The 13,602-nt window shown below is 44.9% G+C and overlaps 1 protein-coding gene across 1 annotated transcript in view; it reads left to right on the forward strand.

The window, feature by feature from the left end:
* The window catches only part of LOC124614367 (ionotropic receptor 75a-like), a 164,769-nt gene that overhangs the window by 7,481 nt on the left and 143,686 nt on the right, over window positions 1-13,602 (forward strand). The window contains exon 2 of the mRNA XM_047142941.1: window positions 9,271-9,416. Coding sequence (XP_046998897.1) covers window positions 9,271-9,416 — 146 coding nt within the window. The remainder of the gene's footprint in view (window positions 1-9,270; window positions 9,417-13,602) is intronic.

The following is a 13,602-nucleotide window of genomic DNA, read 5'->3' on the forward strand; positions in this document are numbered from 1 at the left end:
CAACGACACTTCAGGACGAAGTTCAACGAAGATCCACCAACTGCTAACTCCATTCGGCGATGGTATGCGCAGTTTAAAGCTTCTGGATGCCTCTGTAAGGGGAAATCAACGTGTCGGCCTGCAGTGAGCGAAGAAACGGTTGAACACGTGCGGGCAAGTTTCACGCGTAGCCCGCGGAAAATTGGCTCATGCCACAACTGGAGACCGACAGCGCCGACTTCATCTTTCAACAGGATGGTGTTCCACCGCACTTCCATCATGATGTTCGGCATTTCTTAAACAGGAGATTGGAAAACCGATGGATCGGTCGTGGTGGAGATCATGATCAGCGATTCATGTCATGGCCTCCACGCTCTCCCAACTTAACCCCATGCGATTTCTTTCTGTGGGGTTATGTGAAAGATTCAGTGTTTAAACCTCCTCTACCAAGAAACGTGCCAGAACTGCGAGCTCGGATCAACGATGCTTTCGAACTCATGCTGCGCCGAGTGCGGGAGGAACTTGATTATCGACTTGATGTCTGCCGAATCACTAAAGGGGCACATATCGAACGTTTGTGAATGCCTAAAAAAACTTTTTGAGTTTTTGTATGTGTGTGCAAAGCATTGTGAAAATATCTCAAATAATAAAGTTATTGTAGAGCTGTGAAATCGCTTCAATCATTTGTAATAACCCTGTATTGTTAGCTGTTCCCTATTTAATTGGCGTTTGGAGTGACATGTCGTCGCAGTAACGGGAGGTATGAGCTATTTAGCTAAAGTGGGAGCGGAATCTGTCAGGGATAGGCAGTAATCATATTGAAACTTCCTGGCAGATTAAAACTGTGTGCCTGACGGAGACTCGAACTTTTGCCTTTTGTGGGCAAGTGCTCTACCAACCGAGCTACCCAAGCACGACTCACGCCCCGTCCTCAAAACTTTACTTCTGCCAGTACCTCGTCGGGCGCTGGTGACCACGCAATTGAGCACCCCACAAACCAAACATCAACATCGACGTTTGAGAAAATAGGAGGTAATATCAAATTTTATGAAGGGATGTTCGTGGGGATCGATCCGTGGGCTGAGTTTCTGCGATATATTTGTTGAAACCTTTTTATTCCGGAGCACACGTTGCGGGACAATGCTCTCCATGAGCATGGAGTGAGGTGTGGTGGCAGGAACAAGCAGTCTGGATCGCAAAGTAGCACTGGGAAACGACCCGACTCGGGCAGAAGTAAAGTTGTGAGATGGGGCGTGAGTCGTGCTTGGGTAGCTCAGTTGGTAGAGCATCTGCCCGCGAAGGGCAAAGGTCTCGAGTTCTAGTCTCGGTCCGGCACACAGTTTTAATCTGCCAGGAAGTTTCATATCAGCGCACACTCCGCTGCAGAGTGAAAATCTCATTCTGGAGTAATCATATTGTCTAATTTACAATGCTCGCTTGTTATCGGAAGATAGGAATCTTCATATAGACATGGAACATAACCAAACAAGAAACCATTTCATAGAGTTACGTAAATTGACTGTACTAAAATGCCACCATTTGCTTTGCCAGTCAACCACTAATGATGAAAATTTCTTCCGTCGTTAGAATTCGAGCCGGCTATCTCCGAATTACAAGCGAAACTTGGTTTTCTCATTTGTTATGGTTTTTTAGCCTCTGGAGCGCTGAGATCTAACTCTAGAGTCACGAGGATTGTGCTGCCTCGCTGCTTTTGTTCCTCTCTTTCCCTTTACGAGGTTGTAGCGAAAGGGAGGATTTGTCTGCCAGGATTTCGGGACATCCTCCTATATCCTCCCTAAGGCTCATCTCTTCGCGGCTTCCGGAAGGAAGTTGTGGTTGGGTGGTTCTGTATTTGTACGTCTCGTTTACATGATGTATGGCTTCTTCCAGTCTTTCTGTATCCTCCCCAAGGCTTATCTCTTCGCGGCTTCCGGAAGGAAGTTGTGGTCGGGTGGTTCTGTATTTGTACATCTCGTTGTCATGATGTATGGCGTCTTCCATTCCGTCTCTTGCCCGGATAAGTTCACATTTCGTATTGATATTCTACCTGTCAACATGTGCAGCATCTACTACAGTTCGCAATTCCTTGTTATTATCTAGACTGTCTTATTACCAAACGTTGGGAAAGGGTGGCTGTATCGTGTGATGAGGGTGATGTGGAATGAGAAGAAGATTCAAGAAAAGGAGTAGGATGGATTGTAAAAACTGTAGGGGATTCACACTTATAGGGTCGAGAAGAAATTGAAAGAGGAGCAGCATGCCTTCAGACCTGGGAGGTCAACAGTTGACCTCACATTTTCAGTGAGGCAACTCCAGCACCACCACTATGAATCTGGGGAAGACCTTGTGATGGTCTTTCCCGCAACAGAAAAGGCATTTGATAGCGTCTGGATGGAAGAAAGGTATGAGAAGCACTAGAAAAGAAGGGAGTGGATAAAGAAACAATAAGCAGGGTGCAGGAGACGTGCTGTAGATGTCTGAGTCGCGTGAAAGTGGGCAATGAGAGGTTGGATTGGTTCCAACAAACAAGAGATGTGAAACAGGGCAGTGCATGTCACCTCTTCTCTTCTTTGTGGTCTTGGATGAGATAATGACTAAGGTGGTAGGAGGAAACTAGAGAAGACAAGATGAAAGAAATGATTTTAGTGGATGACTTAATGATCTGGGGGGACAGGGAGGATTCAGGAACAGCTGGACAGAAACTGTGAAACAGTATGGAAAGAATTTTAATCTTAACAAGTGAGAGATCCTGGTTACAGCTAGAAAGAAAGATTGACCAACTATCAGAATGAGGATTGGAGGCGAAGTGTTGAGGAAGGTGGAGAATCTCCAGTACTTGGGAAGCGTGACAGAGGAAAATGGAAGGAATGAGAAAGAAATCAGTGAACGTAGCAAACAGCAGAAGCATTCGTGCAAAATACTAGGAGCCTAGTTTCGGACAGAGACGTCCCACGAAGAAGCAGAGAAGTGATATACAGAAGTTACTACAGAAGAAGTGAGGACTGGTCCAGAGTGAACACCGGAAGATGGCGAGGAAACAGGACTAGACAGCGAGGTTTATGTTTCAAACAGTCCTACCCTGGGACTGCTACTATTCAAGATGATGATGATGATGATGATGATGATGATGATGATAGGTGTCTGCGATGTGTCGGCATGGTTTTAGTAATAAGGGCACGTGTCCCCTCAGACAGTGTATTGCTCCTTTGGTTGGAGAAAAAATCTTAATTTTTGATCTTTTTTGTATGATGGAGGAACTGGGAAGTTGTCCTCCCTGTTTCTGTATTGTCCCAGACTTCTGATTACTCTCTATTGATACGTTCCTTTAGTTTCTTATTTGAAATGGCTCTTGTGCCCAGTATCTCTTCCACCTTCTGACATTCTCCCTTTTCGAAAAGATAGACGAATGGAAAAACTGGTAGAAGCCGACCTCGGGGAAGATCAGTTTGGATTCCGTAGAAATGTAGTAACATGTAAGGCAATACTGACCCTACGACTTATCTTAGAAAATAGATTAAGGAAAGACAAACCTACGTTTCTAGCATTTGTAGACTTAGAGAAAGCTTTTGACAATGTTGGCTGGAATACTCTCTTTCAAATTCTGAAAGTGGCACGGGTAAAATAGAGGGAGCGAAAGGCTATTTACAATTTGTACAGAAACCAGATGGCATATATAAGAGTCGAGGGGCACGAAAGGGAAGCAGTGGTTGGGAAGGGAGTGAGACAGGGTTGTAGCCTATCCCCAATGCTATTCAATCTGTATATTGAGCAAGCAGTAAAGGAAACAAAAGAAAAATTCGGAGTTGGAATTGCAAGCCATGGAGAAGAAATAAAAACTTTGAGGTTCGCGGATGACATTGTAATTCTGTCAGAGACAGCAAAGGACCTGGAATAGCAGCTGAACGGAATGGACCGTGTCTTGAAAGGAGGATATAAGATGAACATCAACAAAAGCAAAACTAGAATAATGGAATGTAGTCGAATTAAATCTGGTGATGCTGAGGGAATTAGATTAGGAAATGATACGCTTAAAGTAGTAAATGAGTTTTTCTATTTAGGGAGCAAAATAACTGATGATGATCGAAGCAGAGAGGATATAAAATGTAGACTGGCAATGGCAAGGAAAGCGTTTCTGAAGAAGAGAAGTTTGTTAACATCGAGTATATATTTTAAGTGTCAGGAAGTTTTTTCTGAAAGTATTTGTATGGAATGTAGCCTTGTATGGAAGTGTAAGGTGGATGATAAATAGTTTAGACAAGAGGAGAATGGAAGCTTTCGATATGTGGTGCTACAGAAGAATGCTGAAGATTAGATGGGTAGATCACATAACTAATGAGGAGGTACTGAATACAATTGGGCAGAAGAGGAGTTTGTGGCACAACTTGACTAGAAGAAGGGATCGGTTGGTAGGGCATATTCTGAGGCATCAAGGGGTCACCAATTTAGTACTGGAGGGCAGCGTGGAGGGTAAAAATCGTAGAGGGAGACCAAGAGAGGAATACACTAAACAGATTCAGAAGGATGTAAGTTGCAGTAGGTACTGGAAGATGAAGAAGCTTGCACAGGATAGAGTAGCATGGAGAGCTGCATCAAACCAGTCTCTGGACTGAAGACCACAACAACAGCCTAGTGGAGAGTAACAGTTTACCCTGAGGACGTCACTCCATTAGAATAGCCAGTTTGCTCACCAGATTTGGAACGGAATTGCTTGGGACGCTCTATACAGAGGGCAGAGCCTACTGTTTTGTTTCATTACTGAGTACACCATGAGATGGTGTACTCAGTGATGAAACAAAGCAGTAGGCTCTGCCAGAAATATCGACTCTAAGACAATGTGTTTAATAGTGTATTTTAATACGATAGTGTTCCATCTTAGGCAATTTATAACACTTAAAACACTTGATAATGGCACTTTGAAGCCGAAATTATGATTGTGTAAGTGTAAATGTACCACTGTATGTAAACAACAGTCTAATGGCGGTACTGACTTTAAAGAAATATATTACGACTGTTGCCCCGCATTATAAAAAAAATTGTTAAAAGAACTATGAGTGCTAGAGTATGTTACAGCTGCAATGTCCATCTGTTTGACCATGTCAGTGCTTTATACATTCAATTACGATGTTTGTGGCCATAGAAGAAATTACAACTTCCTATGTCTACTTCATAGCAAATTAACGTGTAAAGCTCCTTTTTTCCACCTTGCCTTTGCCTTGCATTACAGGTCAAACCTATCATCTCATCATAATCAAAATACAAGAGCACAGGGTTAGTGTATGTTCTGGACCAACTCGCTGATGTCAGCACTTGTTTTCTGGCATCATATTACGGCTGATGCAATTGTATGTATTAATATCACAGATGACACATATCATGGTCGTCCTATGGTGGGGGGGGGGGGGGGGGGGGGGACAGGAAGAGAGCGGAGTGAAGGTGGAGGAGGTCAGTCGATGGAAATTAAACTCCACCCTGCCCCATGTTTTACTCTCGTCCAGTAGGTATCATTTGAGGTCTGTACTCCGCAGTGAGATCAGCCTCCCACCCTTTGATCATTTTTTTTTAAATTTTTGTGATTTGATTTCATAAGCGCCATCATTTCGTGTCTGCACTTCATGTTGTTCAGATGATGAAGGGATCCCACAGCTTTGGCAAAATGCTCTCCTTACAGTGCTTTGTGGTGAGTGCATTAGGGTGTGGATGTTTCTTATAACAAATTAATTTTTTATTATTATCACTTCAGTTGCATGGCAGTGTAGTGAGAAGCAAAAAAAATGTTCAAATGTGTGTGAAATCTTATGGGACTTAACTGCGAAGGTCATCAGTCCCTAAGCTTACACACTACTTAACCTAAATTATCCTAAGGACAAACACACACACCCATACCCAAGGGAGGACTCGAACCTCCGCCGGGACCAGCCGCATAGTCCATGACTGCAGCGCCTAAGACCGCTCGGCTAATCCCACTCGGCAGTGAGAAGCACTCAGTATGAAATAACGACACAAATATTAGTCGAGCGGCACCAAATCCAGTGAGAGGACCTGTGCCCAAAAGTATCCAAATGATCAGACGGCGTCGCACTGGCCTATATGCGACGTATGCAGCGTCATGCCGGAGTAGCACCAACCTTATGCCAGCATCACACCGATGTCGTGTTACGTCAGTGTCATCATGTGCTGCTGCGACCCATAATTTTGTGCTCAAAAGTACCTGTATTATTCGTCAGTCATTTCTGTTACGCTACATTCGAGGTCTGTGCTCAGTAGTGAGGCGATCTGGCGCTGTGTGAGAAGCAAAGTTAAGATACTTTGATAATATTGAATAATGTCGTCACAGTGTAGTCTGAAAAATGTTTATCGAGGGTCCCGCCGCCCCCCCCCCCCTTTCTCAGGCAATTTTGCTCTGAATTAAAAAAATAAATGATGTTATTATCGGATTATCACACTAGTAGATAAAATATCTGTAGAATGCTAGCAGTGTATTATTTTTTCGTGAAGACCCCGAGATTATGTGCAATAACGCACAAATTCAAACATTTACACAGTCGTGATTGCATTATTTCCTCAGCACCACCCTGGCCTTGGCGTGTACATGCCATGGCTTTTTAACAGACATTGCATTTTAGCATGCATTGCGCGGTGCACCTTTGAACTCGAGGGAGACACGTTGTGCCACACCCTGTCGCTTTACGTGACCATCTGTTGTCCTACGTCTTCAGCAGCCTGCTCACACTGAAGCAGTCATGCATCAGTGCAGCTTGCCTGACTGCAGTGTCTCAGTAAAGCCTCTGTCATTAAAGAATAAACGATAATGCTGGGTGCGTAATTTAAGTAATGTTTGCGGCAGAATAAGGCAGAAATGTTACGCCTACCTTCTGTCATGCAGGAAAATAGTTCAAACCTACACTGCCTGACAAAGAACTAACGGAATGAAACTTTATGGGTGGAAAAGGTATGTGAAGGTTTTCCAGTGATTACAAAATTGAGCCAAATTTATAAAGAACTTGGCAGCATGAGCCCAGTTATCCATATCGTGTAGCCGACCCTCTTGAGAATCAGTTATGGTCTTTCCGTAAGTTAATTATAAACGATTTCAAGGATTCTTGTTGCTACAGTGTGACACTGTGTTCGAATGGTTCAAATGGCTCTGAGCACTATGCGACGTAACTTCTGAGGTCATCAGTCGCCTAGAACTTGGAACTAATTAAACCTAACTAACCTAAGGACATCACACACATCCATGCCCGAGGTAGGATTCGAACCTGCGACCGTAGCGGTCACGCGGTTCCAGACTGAAGCGCCTTTAACCGCACGGCCACACCGGCCGGCTGACACTGTGTGCTTTGAATCTTAAGTAACAGTTTCACACGCGATTACGTAGAGAGCCACTGTTTGGCTCAATAAAAAATATGTGGGCATCATCAGTATATACTTCCATTTTAAAGTATCGGTACTTGACACCAGTAAGCCAGGTCAATGAATGCAGTGCAAGTTCAGATTTGGTGAACAGTAGCTTCGACAGACCACGCTTTATGTTGTCCTGCTGCACGTGGATAGAAGGTTGGAAGTGAGTGGAAATAACAGAATTTCTCGATCGTAATCCGATGCCTGTTCAGTCAACTACACTATCTTACTGGAAGCATGCCATATCGTACAACCACAGGACCTGCGATGGTCTCGGCGATAACGTCGGACAGAGTATAGTAGAAGTGCCGTATTTCGATAAGTGGGTTAAGGCCTGATAAAAAGTTAATGAAGAAAATAAAAATAACGCCATATCAGACGAACTGTAAATATACGGAGAGCTACGTAATTGTTTTTAAACAATGCTAGCGTGTTTCGTTAGCACTATACCTCCTTCAGTGTTGAATAGTTCACATTTCTTCCAGTTCAAATCAATATTTTTTTAATACATAGTCAGGTGATATCAAGAGATTCCGAGGGAGTTGTGTGAGGAAGTCCACACAAATATTACGAAGGACGAAGTAGCTCTGTTACACTTTCAGGACTAAGCTGCTGAAGTGATATCATGAAATGTGGTGTGGAGATAGCTTAAACCCTGGGGAAGAACACACGCTACTTTAGAAAGTGAGCGGTGCAAGACATTTATTGATTTGAAGAATATAACGCAAAATGTGGAACAACAATTACTCTTTGAAAACGCTGTTAAGTATTAGAGTTCTGAATTTTATCATATTTGTGAAAATGCTGTTATTGTTGATATTTTCTACATGACACGACTCAATGTAATGAATATAATGTTTATACCATCATCAACGTGTCTTATCCGTACTTCCATACTGCTAACAGTCACAATCTCATTGCATTTTAGCCACTGAGTGACACGCATCTCTTATATTTTCTGAGATAGATGAAGAATCTCAACGATGGCGTCATTTAAACTTTGTACGAAAAGCAGGGAGACGTCATTCTTTTACATGTCGGACGTGGGAGGCTTTTAGTGAAGCTGCATTTGATTATGACACGAAAGGGCAACTGTGGATGACAAGCTGACGCGGGAGGGAGCTGACGTTATTGCATGTACAATAAGTTACTTACTCACCATCACTCACTATAAGTGATATGCGAGTTCAGCAGTGGGTAATAGCATGAGGGACACTAAATATCATAGAACAAATTTGCTATTTCGAAAGGAAAAACTAACGAGGATAGAAAATGCAGACTGTCAACTGGAAGTAAAGCATTTCTGAAAAAGAGAAATATGTTAACACTGAATACAAAATTTATGTAGTAGGAAGACTTTTGTGAAATGTGGAAATGGAACATATGTTATAAACAGTGCGGAAATGTGGTGCTAAAGGAAAACAGAAAAGATTAGCTTGGTCGATCGAGTAAGTAATGATGAGGTACTGGATCCACTCCGTGGGAAAAGAAATTTATTGCACAGCTGGACTTAAAGAAGGAATAGATTTGATTGTGTGCATCCAGAAACAATGAACAGTCAATTTTGCAAAGGAGGGAAGTGTGGAAGGTAAGAGCTGTAGAGGTAGACCAAGGCTTGAATACTGCAAGTGGGTTCCAATCGGTGCAGGTTGCAGTAGATACGCAGAGATGAAGAGGCTTGGACGGGACAGACTAGCGAGGAGAGAAACATCAAACCAGTGTTCTGGTTGAAGACTATAACAACAACAACAACAACAGCAACAGCAATATGCAGTAACAAATCCATAAAAGTGATACATCCGACGCCTTCGTAGTCCTAATAACTTTTCCCTATTTTATTGTACGCAGTGTCCCGTGTAGAACGCTGACGTCGCGGCTGTTCGCTTTCAGACAGCGTGCGGCTGGCCCGCCTGCTGCTGGCGGAGCGCAGCACGTGGCTGGTGCTGTCTCCCGCCGTGGGCAGGATTCCCTTGGGCGGCAGCGTCTTCACCTTCCTGCACTACGATTGTCCTCACAACCGGCGAGTGCTGCAAGCGGTGAGTTGCCCCCACAGTTTACTATTGTGTATTAAACCGTGTACCTAGAAATGACGGAGAGCCATCGTCCCGCCGTAGCCCTCGGTTGTTCACAACCCCGCAACAGCAGTCCATCCACCCCACCGCCGCCCCACACCGAACCCAGGGTTATTGTGTGGTTCGGCCACCAGTGGACCCCCCCCCCCCTTCCTCCCCCCCCCCCCCCTCACCCCTCCCCCCCCCCCCTTTCGCTCTAGGAACGTCTCACACACCAGACGAGTGTGACCCCAAATGTTTGCGTGGTAGAGTAATTCTGGTGTACGCGTACGTGGATACAGTGTTTGTGAAGCAATCGCCGACATAGTGAACTGAGGCGGAATAAGGGGACCCAGTTCGCATTCGCCGAGGCTGATGGAAAACCGCCTAAAAACCATCCACAGTCTGGCCGACACACCGGAATTCGGCACTAATCCGCCGGGAGGATTGGTGTCGGGGACCGGCACGCCTTCCCGCTCGGGAAGCAGCCGGGAGGGCCAGACTTTTTGGAGATTAGAAATTTGTGGTAAGGTCTTATGGGGTCAAACTGCTGAGGTCATCGGTCCCTAAGCTTACGTACTACTTAATCTAACAGGGACAACACACACACACATACACTAATGCCCGAGGGAGGAACCTCCGACGGGGGGAACTGCGCGGACCTTGAAAAGACGCAGGCCGAGCGGTTCTAGGCGCTACGGTCTGGAACACCTCGATCGCTATGGTCGCAGGTTCGAATCCTGCCTCGGGCATGGATGTGTGTGATGTCCTTAGGTTAGTTACGTTTAAGTAGTTCTAAGTTCGAGGGGACTGATGACCTCAGAAGTTAAGTCGAATAATGCTCAGAGCCATTTGAACAGTGAAAAGGCGCCGTAGACCGCGCGGCGGGCCAGACTTTACTATCCTTTTTGCCGTAAGGCCTGATTCACACCATCGACCTCCTGGTAAGTATCGGCTACTCATGTTGCCCACGCATCAAGATATTTCGCGTAAATCAGCAACCAGCCACATCAGTGATCAGTTGATTGAATGTAGAGTTTTATAATCCTGAGTATGTCGCAGAAGTAGGAGACAGTGGTGTCACCTGCTGAAATGGGTAATTATAACTAGTTTTCGCCGCGCTCAGTCATATTATAGTAGTGAGTGCCACTATTATAGCAGTATAGCGGCGGTGGAACACTCTTTTACCTCCTTAACTGGCGTGGTGGTGGTAAGATCTTACGCACTACTTAATCCAACTTAAACTACCTTACGTTAAGGACAACACACACACTCATGCCCGAGGGAGGACTCAAACTGGCTTGACGTCTTTCCTTATTCGGGTATGAAACACGAACCTCTGCATAACACAGTAATCTTCGAGTTATAAATATGTAATTACGCGGAAACTATAACGGGCAGTCAAAAAGTTTCCTCTTGATGGCCGTACCTTCCAGAATCAGTATGCCAGTCAGGCAAAATAGTTGTGTCCATTGAGGCAACTATCCAACCGACGCTCTAGGTTGAAGGTACCTGTTAGGTAAAACACCGTTCCCTGCTGTGTGAAGAAGTCCTTGACGGCCTGCTCCACATCCTCGTCTGACAGGAATCTTCGATGCTTGAAGGCAGTTTTAAAGGACCTAAGCATGATACATGTGGAGAGCTGAGTACTATAGGGCGGGGGCTCGAGTGTGTCCCACTTGTTGTCTCTAATGGATGAGGCTGGCCTACCACATCGACAAGCGTCTCGTGTCGAATCGACAGCAAGGAACTTAGCGCACCATTCCACAATGATGGTTTTCAAGAGACGTGTTGCCACATACAGATTCTTCATTCTGTGATGGATATCCACCGATATGTGTCTTCGGAGTCTTTCAGGGTGACATCACTGGATAAAATCTTCTTGGCTTCCAAGCCGCGTCAATTCCAACAAAATTCTCGAGCTTTCACGTAATCGTAGGTATAAAGGTTGGTCCATTGATAGTGACCAGGCCAAAAATCTCACGAAATAAGCGTCAAACGAAAAAAACTACAAAGAATGAAACTTGTCTAGCTTGAAGGAGGAAACCAGATGGCGCTATGGTTGGCCCGCTAGATGGCGCTGCCATAGGTCAAACGGATATCAAGTGGCTTTTTTAAAAATAGGAACCCCCATTTCTTATTACATATACGTGAAGTACAAACATAAGGCTCACAATTTAGACGAACAGTTGGTGACAGGTAGGTTTTAAAATTAAAATACAGAACGTAGGTACGTTTGAACATTTTGTTTCCGTTGTTCCAATGTGCTACATGTACCTTTGTGAACTTATCATTTCTGAGAACGCATGCTGTTACAGCGTGATTACCTGTAAATACCACATTAACGCAATAAATGCTCAAAATGGTGTCCGTCAACCTCAATGCATTTGGCAGTACACGCAACGACATTCTTCTCAACAGCGAGTAGTTCGCCTTCCGTAATGTTCGCACATGCATTGACAATGCCCTGACGCATGTTGTCAGGCGTTGTCGGTGGATCACGATAGCAATAACCTTCAAATTTACCCACAGAAAGAAATCCGGGGACGTCAGATACGGTGAACGTGCGGGTCATGGTATGGTGCTTCAATGACCAATCCACCTGTCATGAAATATGCTATTCAATACCGCTTCAGCCGCACGCGAGCTATGTGCCGAACAGCCATCATGCTGGAAATACATCGCCATTCTTTCATGCAGTGAAACATCTTGTAGTAACATCTGTAGAACATAACGTAGGAAATCAGCATACATTGCACCATTTACATTGCCATCGATAAAATGGGGGCCAACTATCCTTCCTCCCATAATGCCGTTCCATACATTAACCCACCAAGGTCGCTGATGTTCCACTTGTCGCAGCCATCGTGGATTTTCCGTTGCCCAATAGTGCATATTATACCGGTTTACGTTACCGCTGTTGGTGAACGGCACTTCGTCGCTAAATAGAACGCGTGCAAAAAATCTGTCATCGTCCCGTAATTTCTCTTGTACCCAGTGGCAGAACTGTACACGACGTTCAAAGTCGTTGCCATGCAATTCCTGGTGCATAGAAATATGGTACGGGCGCAATCGATGTTGATGTAGCATTCTCAACACCGACGTTTTTGAGATTCCCAATTCTCGCGATATTTGTCTGCTACTGATGTGCGGATTAGCCGCGACAGCAGCTAAAACACGTACTTGGGCATCATCATTTGTTGCAGGCCCTGGTTGACGTTTCACATGTGGCTAAACACTTCCTGTTTCCTTAAATAACGTAACTATCCGGCGAACGGTCCGCACACTTGGATGGTGTCGTCCAGGATACCGAGCAGCATACATAGCACACGCCCGTTGGGCATTTTGATCACAATAGCGATACATCAACACGATATAGACCTTTTACGCAGTTTGTAAATGGTCCATTTTAAGACGGGTAACGCATCACGAAGCAAATACCGTCCGCACTGGCGGAATGTTACGTGATACCACGTACTTATGCGTTTGTGACTATTACAGCGCCATTTATCACAAAGCGAAAGAAGTGGTCCAACTAAAACATTCATATTTCTTTACGTACTACACGAATATGTAATAAAAATGGGGGTTCCTATTTTAAAAAAACGCAGTTGATATCCGTTTGACCTATGGTAGCGCCATCTAGTGGGCCAACCATAGCGCCATCTGGTTTCCCCCTTAAAAACTAGACGAGTTTCGTTCTTCGTAGTTTTTTTCGTTTGATGCTTATTTCGTGAGATATTTGGCCCACTCACTATCAATGGACCACCCTGTATAAGCGGGAAATAGCGCCAGACAGGTCCGACAGTCAGTAGTTTCACTCCTGACGACGATGGTGGAGCTAGCCATCGACAGCTCAAGAATTTTCTTGGAATTGTCGTGGTTTGAAAATCGATAAGATTTTATCCAATGTCCACCAACGTTAACCCCCTCCTCCATTGCAATATGCTGATGACACCGCATTCCTCGCCCCCGCTCCTACCCTCCACCGGTCCCAATGCCTTCTCCAGAATCACCTTGACCTTTTTGCTGCATGGTGTAACCAGTGGCTCCTGAAACTCAACCCTTCCAAGACCCAGGCCGTCATCGTAGGTCGTACCACTCGCTCCTTCCGGTTCCTGGATTTCTCCCTTACTGTCTGCGCCCGTCCTGTTCGCCTTACCCCCACCCT

This window comes from Schistocerca americana, chromosome 1 (assembly GCF_021461395.2).
Source record: "Schistocerca americana isolate TAMUIC-IGC-003095 chromosome 1, iqSchAmer2.1, whole genome shotgun sequence".
In the NCBI taxonomy this organism is placed as follows: Eukaryota; Metazoa; Arthropoda; class Insecta; order Orthoptera; family Acrididae; genus Schistocerca; species Schistocerca americana.